The sequence below is a fragment of the Octopus sinensis genome, unplaced genomic scaffold (genome assembly GCF_006345805.1).
Source record: "Octopus sinensis unplaced genomic scaffold, ASM634580v1 Contig10318, whole genome shotgun sequence".
NCBI lineage: Eukaryota > Metazoa > Mollusca > Cephalopoda > Octopoda > Octopodidae > Octopus > Octopus sinensis.
The window spans coordinates 25016-33116 of record NW_021832108.1 but is presented as its reverse complement, the minus strand read 5'-3'; the positions used below and the strand labels follow the sequence as shown (position 1 = coordinate 33116).

General features: G+C 33.4%; 1 protein-coding gene across 1 annotated transcript in view; it reads left to right on the top strand.

Annotated features, from left to right (window-relative positions):
* Nucleotides 1-1620: 1620 nt before the first annotated feature.
* Nucleotides 1621-8101, top strand: part of LOC115228318 — a gene marked incomplete at its 3' end in the record, with an annotated part of 31243 nt that continues 24762 nt past the window's right edge. Inside the window, exons 1-2 of the mRNA XM_029798924.2 lie at nt 1621-1717; nt 3915-4093. Of these exons, the coding sequence (XP_029654784.2) occupies nt 1682-1717; nt 3915-4093 (215 nt within the window). The remainder of the gene's footprint in view (nt 1718-3914; nt 4094-8101) is intronic.

Genomic DNA, 8101 nt, shown 5'->3' with positions numbered 1-8101 from the left:
GGTAGAAACTCTATAAGGTGCACCAAGTGTAAGCTATGGACACATAAGAGGTGCAGCAATGTCAAAGGAAGGCTAACTAGGAAAATAGTTTTTGTCTGTGGCAGATGCTCAGGAGCAATAAACTCTGAAAATGTGCAGACCAACTTCTACCACGTTCCAGGGAGAAAAACTAGAAGTAGTTGATAGCTTCCGCTACCTAGGTGACCAAGTCAGTAGCGGGGGTGGGTGTGCTGAAAGTGTAACTGCTAGAGTAAGAATAGCTTGGGAAAAGTTCAGAGAGCTCTTACCTCTGCTGGTGACAAAAGGCCTCTCGCTCAGAGTAAAAGGCAGACTGTATGATGTGTGTGTACGAACAGCCATGCTACATGGCAGTGAAACATGGGCCGTGACTGCTGAAGATATGCGTAAGCTCTCAAGAAATGAAGCCAGTATGCTCCGATGGATGTGTAATGTCAGTGTTCATAATCGACAGTGTAAGTACCTTGAGAGAAAAGTTGAACCTAAGAAGCATCAGTTGTGGTGTGCAAGAGAGACGTCTACGCTGGTATGGTCATGTGACGAGAATGGCTGAAGATAGTTGTGTGCAAAAGTGCTACACCCTAGCAGTTGAGGTAACCTGTGGAAGAGGTAGACCCAGGAAAACCTGGGACGAGGTGGTGTAGCACGACCTTCGAACTTTAGGTCTCACCAAGGAAATGACTAGAGACCGAGACCTATGGAAGTATGCTGTGCGTGAGAAGACCCGGCAAGACTAGTGAGACCATAACCCGTGGCCTCTACCTGGTATGTAGCCAGTCGACTTATACATACCTTTCCTTCTTGGGACACAAAACTCCACTTGAGAAGACCCGTTGAGGCAAGTGAAAATCAAAAAATCAAAAAAATCAAAAAATCCATTTGTGGCCGTTGCCAGCGCTGCCCCGACTGGCCTCCGTGCCGGTGGCACGTAAAAGCACCATCCGTTCGTGGCCGTTTGCCAGCACCGTCTGGCACCTGTGCGGGTGGCACGTAAAAAGCACCCACTACACTCGCGGAGTGGTTGGCGTTAGGAAGGGCATCCAGCCGTAGAAACACTGCCAGATCAGACTGGGCCTGATGCAGCCTTCTGGCTTCACAGACCCCAGTTGAACCGTCCAACCCATGCTAGCATGGAAAACGGACGCTAAATGATGATGATGATGATGATGATGATATGTATATATATATATATATGTATGTATATATATATATGTATGTTTATATGTATGTATATGTACGTATATATGTATGTATATATATGTATGTATATATGTATATATATATGTATATGTATGTATATATATATGTATATGTATGTATATATATATGTATATATATGTATATATGTATGTATATATGTATGTATATATATATGTATATATATTGTATTTTATATATATGTATATATATATGATTTTATATATGTATATATATATGTATTATATATTGTATATATATATGTATTTTATTAATAATATGGGGTATATATATATATATGTATATGTATATATGTATCTATAATATATGTATATATATATATGTATGTATATATGTATATATATATATATATGTGTGTATGTATATATATGTATATATACCCACATCACTGTAATACGTTTCATTTATTCCCATCTATTTATTTCAGACAATTGCTAACCATGATATGGCATCAGTCTCGTTTGCATCCGGGGGAGATATGGTAAGATTTTATTAATTTTGTCATTGTCACCTTTTCTGTCCTCCATTTTGTCATCTCAGTTTCTCTATTCAGGGTACAGATGACTCATTTATAATATAGTGTAGGCTAAGGTATGTCTGTATTATACTCCTATAAAATCTGATTTGTAAAAATTTTTGCATTTCAGTTGCAGTGTGTAGATATAGATGTGGTTGTATGTCTAAGATTTTGCTTCCCAACTATGTGGTCTTGTGTGTATGTGTGTGTTACATATGCAAATATGTGACTGTGAGTATGTGTGTATGTGTCTGTTACATATACAAATATGTGACTGTGAGTATGTGTGTGTGTTTGCATCTCCTTGCCTTGACATTATGGGATCTAGTTGGTTTGGCTGCCAGCATTTCAAAAATTAAAGTTTATCAAAAATTCTAAAATTTGGTACAGCAATTTACTCTTCCAAGCTGAATTCCTGAAATTATTTCACTTTTTCCAGAAAAATGTTCTTAAAAAGTAGTAGAAGCTTAAAGTTTGATAATTTTCACCCAGTCAGGAATCATGATTTGAAAACTGTCATTTTATGCATGACTTCATATTTTGTTGTCAATATCCGGAAAATAGCATAATATTTGTAAACAACATGTGTTTTGTAGTTTGAAGCATTCCTGATACATTTAATGCGATGGCACGAATTTAAAAGATTTATCCAAAAAAAGTTATTTAGCTGTTATTTTTAGCACACTTCACAACTGCCTCATTGACAAAAAGAAATGAGCAAACAAGTAGTCTTAAGCATTCAATATGTATTTAATGCAAATGCAATGAACAACACATTACATATGATAAACACATTACAATTTTTCCTTACAAATGTTTTCAAGATTTGAAAGAATTCGATGAAAATTCTCTGGTAATTTTCTTTCATGTAAATAAATGTTTATGTTAATTTTAAAATTTGCCTGCAAAATCTTATAAAATGACAATGTTCTAAATGATGTATATATGTTATATATGAAATAAAAGAGTGAACAAAATATGCTTTAAAAAAACAAACATTTAAATATGCAATAAGCAACACAACAAAATATTTTTAAAACTAAAAACGGAAGTTTGAAATACATTCAATCAATTTCTCAAACAACTCACAATTTATGTAACTCCTGTATCACATAAATTCACAGAGATATGAATCTACCATAGAACAGTGAGTGCCACAGCATCGTTTATTACCTTGCTTCTCAGAGGCCCACATACTCTCCACTTGTTGAGTATGGGCACCATCTTTTGGGTTAACAAAAGAAAAAAGAAAGAGTAAACAATACGTCTTTTGTAGTTTTAAACATTCAATATACATGTGATGCGATAGTATGAACTTTAAAAATTTATTTAAAAACAAAATAGCACATTACTAATTGAATATTTTTAAAAAACAAACATTTTGTTGACCAGTTCATTGAAAATGAAAGTTAAAAATGCATTCAATCAATTTCTTGAACAAATCACAATTTTCATATCTCCTGTGCTACATAAATTCTCATGCTCAATTGTCAACATATAGGTAAAACAAGTGGTTTCAGTATATTTGTCAATACATGCTTTCTCACAGACAAAAAAGTTCTCATGTTCTGCTTGTTACTGTGGAAACAGGTATGAATATGTCTGTGATTTACAACTTTAATTGCTAATTACTCTTTATTTATTGATTTATAGCAAAAATGATTTTTCACGTCATTCATTAGCCAATAGAAGTGTATCATTACACTGAATATGAAATCAATTCGAACAGAACCGACTAGATCCACACTGTGATAGTTGCAAATGTGTATCACTGTCATACAAGCAGTGACATTCATTTCCAATTTTCTGAGAAAGCCTGTTTGGCCATGGGGAAATATTACTTTGTTTGGATACAGGAAAAGGTTGTGACAGGAAGCACATCTGACTGTTGAAAATCTGCTTTGATAAATTCCGTCCAACCCGTGCTAGCGTGTAAAAGATGTTAAAACTATAATGATGGTCGTGATGATGATGGTGATCATCATTATCAACACCATCATCTGAACCCGGAACCATGTGGTTGGTTAGCAAGCTACTTACCACACAGCCACTCCTGCGCCTATATGTAAAACTGAAGTGTTCGTCTAACTTGCTCTGTATGACAGTATATACATGGTGAAACCTGTATTTTCAGTTGTCATTTGCTTCATTTCTTTTAAAGGAAACCAAAGATTTTGTGGCATATGTTGCCAAAGATTCTGTCAATGGCCGAGCTTGTTATGTGTTGGAGTGTGGTGGAGGACTGGCTGAAAGCGTCATTACTACAATTGGTCAAGCATTCGAACTGAGATTTAAAGAATACCTTCGGAAACAACCCAAACCTACAACGCTACCTGAATGGTAAGATCTTATATCTAAATTTTAGTTCTATTGTTATTGGATTTGAATAAAAATTTATTTATTGAAAAAGGAAATTTAACAAATACCTTACTTGATTGGAAGTCAAGTATGTCAAGAAAATTGCTGCTGCTCTTTGTATATCAGGTTTATTTTGGAAATCAGAATTGTTATTTCTGTAGCTTTTGCTATTAGTATGGTTAATCTTTAGGTAAATATCTCTATTCTTCACCAATTTTATATACATATTTGTGCATATATATATATACACATACACACACACATTATTTATATTATTATGGCTGCCCCCTCGTTATCGAGTATGGCCATTGCACGAAGTTTTACTGTTACTGGCGCTGTGGTTGAATGTGACTTTTTAGCCCAGCTAAAGATCTACAATGTCTTGTACAGAAGACATTGTAGAAACATACATACATACATATATTATACATACATATATATATATATATATATATATATGCACACACACACACAGACACATAGTAATCCCTTGACTATCGCAGGTGTTAAGTTCCAAAACCTCCCACAGAAATAATTAAAATCTAAAAAATTATAAATACCTATCAGCTGCAGAAACCTGTGATATAAATTTAAATATATTAGCCAGAAAAATTTGCAATGTACTGAGTGCACAATAGGTGAACCACGATATGGCGAGGGATTACTGTAGATAAGTTTGGTGGAATACATTATCTGGTAGATACCATATTAGTTCTCAGTTATGTTCCAGTTAATGGCTAACCACAATGATCAGTATTAACATTCATGACTAAAATTTGTTGTTAGTCACTCCATGAATTTTTCCGATGGGTAATTCCATGTATGCTTCGCTGAATGGTAAAAATTGCCTGGGGTATATATTATAATCAATAATATAGTGTATGGAAACTTGTGCGTCCACAAAAATTATTATTAAATAAATTTTATGGATGTACAAGTCTCCATTACGCTTTATTATTTATAATAATAATTATATATACTATAATATTTTCACATTTGATTCCCAATTCTAACAATTATTATGATATTTATTGTCTAATTGTTTCTTTGTATAATAGTGCTCACTTGCTTAGTAAATATTGCTGTCATTATTTTTTCACTATAATAATCTCTCTTTTTTAAACAAACATCAAGGTAGTCCAACTATGTTTAGTGTGCAAAAAAATAGCAGTGATCACATAGACATTTTAATACCTATAGCAACAAATTCACTAGACATTTTAATACCTATAGCAACAAATTCACTTGATAATTCTTAGATAATGATGGAAAGGAAATAAGTCACATGAGTTCAAAGCTTCAGTAAGTTTTAATAAATGAGAGCATTTACACAGCGAGTTTAAGTCAACAAAATACCTCTGATTTCCTCATCTGAAATAACAAAATAAAACTTGAAATGAAAATATTTCAACGAATATATATTAAGTAAATTATTATTAATGGAAACAATTAGAGGCACTCTACCATCGGGCCTTTGCTGCTAAATGTTCTTTTTCAGTCGCATATTGTTTTGGACACCCAATGTTGAATTGCAAAATTCTAACGTGATATTTATGTAATAACAAAATCAAACTTGGAGTGTGTGTGTGTTTATATTAGAGAGATGGTGTGTAAGTGTGAAAAAGAGAGGAAGAGAAAACATTGCAATCAACAAATGAAATAAACATGAAATGAAAAAAATTGTATAAATAAAAGCTATCTTGTACAAAATATTTAAATTTGTGAACTTGAAATATTCAATAATAAAAAATATCACTTGCTTAGTAAATATTTTTATCAGTAATTTATCATAGTTATAGTATATCTCTAATTTAAACAAACTTCAAAGTAACCCAACTATGTTTAGTGTGCTAGAAATAGCAGCAATCATATACTTATTATTGTAAGGCTTATAGTATTCCAAACAGCCATATCAACAAAATCACTTAATTTTTTTAAAAATTATACTGGTAGATTAAAAACTTTTCATTTTATCAAAAATATACATTTAATAAAGTTATATAGCTGTTTTGTCTAATAGCATTCATTCATTCAATAAATAATTTTTTTACATTACATATACAGAATAAACTGTGGGTTTTGCAAATAGCGAATTAAAATTTGAAATGAAGACATTGAGATGAATATATATTAAATTATCATTAATGGAAATAGAGGTAAGAGAGAATGAGAGACAGTTGCAAATGAAAGCAGAAAATTTTGCCCGCAACAAATTAATATATTGTTTATTAAACATTAATATCAACTCCACAGTGAATGCAACAAATATCTAAATTTGCGAAAAACTTGTAGTTCAAATATTTAATAAACTTCAGAAATTGAAATTACAGGAAATTTCTTGGAACATGAATTTATAAAAAAATTTCTAGATGGTCATGCCTTTAATAATTACTTTCTTTTAGTAACTGTTATATACCTAATTAATAAGCAGCTTTGTTTGGCTTCCGTGCAGGTGGCACATAAAATACACCAATCCAACCGTTGCCAGCCTCGCCTGGCACCTGTGCAGGTGGCACGTAAAAAGCACCCACTACACTCACGGAGTGGTTGGCGTTAGGAAGGGCATCCAGCTGTAGAAACACTGCCAGATAAGACTGGAGCCTGGTGCAGCCTTCTGGCTTTCCAGATCCCCGGTCGAACCGTCCAACCCATGCTAGCATGGAGAACGGACGTTAAACGATGATGATGATGATGATGATATATATATTCTGGTAACAGAATGAGATAAAAATCTAAGGGTGTGAAAGATTTCAGAACATTTATAAAGAGAAAGTCTTACAGGTGTTTCTGGGATATTTTGTATATCCCTTCATCGGAGACAGTGCGAGAAAATGGTTAAGCACTAGTTATTCTGAAGAAGATATGAAATAGAGACTGAAGTGGAGGAATGAAAACAGATGTGAGATATGCAGGGATATTGTATCTGCAGTTCCAGTATTTAGTAGACATGTCTTGTGCTGTTTTTAATGATTTAACACGTTTAGGCATTGTACTAATGAGTAGTGTCCACACAGATGAAGCAGTATATCGAAAGTATCTATTTATTTTTGTGATGTTTGCATATATATATATATATATATATATATAATATATATATATATATATATATATATATATATATATATATATATATATATATCATCATTCAATGTCCATTGTCCATGCTAGCATGAGTTGGACGGTTTGACTGGGTTGGCACGCTGGAAGGCTGCACCAAGCTCCTGTTGGTTTTCTACAGCTGGATGCCTTTCTTAATGCCAGCCACTCTGAAAGTGTAACGGGTGTTTTTACGTGCCACCAGCATGGATGCCATTTGCGTGATACTAGTATCTGCCACGACTGCCATTTTGTTCGGCTTGATGGGTTTTCTTCTCAAGCACAACATAATGCCAAAGGTCTTGGTCATTGTCTCCGTGAGGCCCAACACTTGAAAGGAACTCGACCACTTTGCCCCCATGGGGGCCCAATACTTGAAAGGAACTCAGCCACCTTGCCTCTGTGTATGTGTGTGTATATATATATATCATCATCATCATCGTTTAATGTCCGCTTTCCATGCTAGCATGGGTTGGATGATTTGACTGAGGATTGGCAAACCAGATGGCTGCACCAGGCTCCAATCTTGATCTGGCAGAGTTTCTACAGCTGGATGCCCTTCCTAACGCCAACCACTTCGAGAGTGGTATTATATATATATATATATATATATATATATATATGAAAAAAGGTTTGAAAATGCAATTTAAATGATGTTTATTTACTTAACCGGTTTCACTCTTTGGTAAAAGATTGTCAAAAGTAACATTGAATATTATGGGTTCAAAAAAAGTTTTTTACATAATTGTCACATTGAATATTATGAATTCAAAAATGTTTTTTTATACATAATTGTCACATTACATGTATAAATATAGTATAAAAAAGTTCAATAGTGTGATGAGAATATTTGGAAAAATTGGCAGAAAAGAATAAAACAAATATATTATTGGA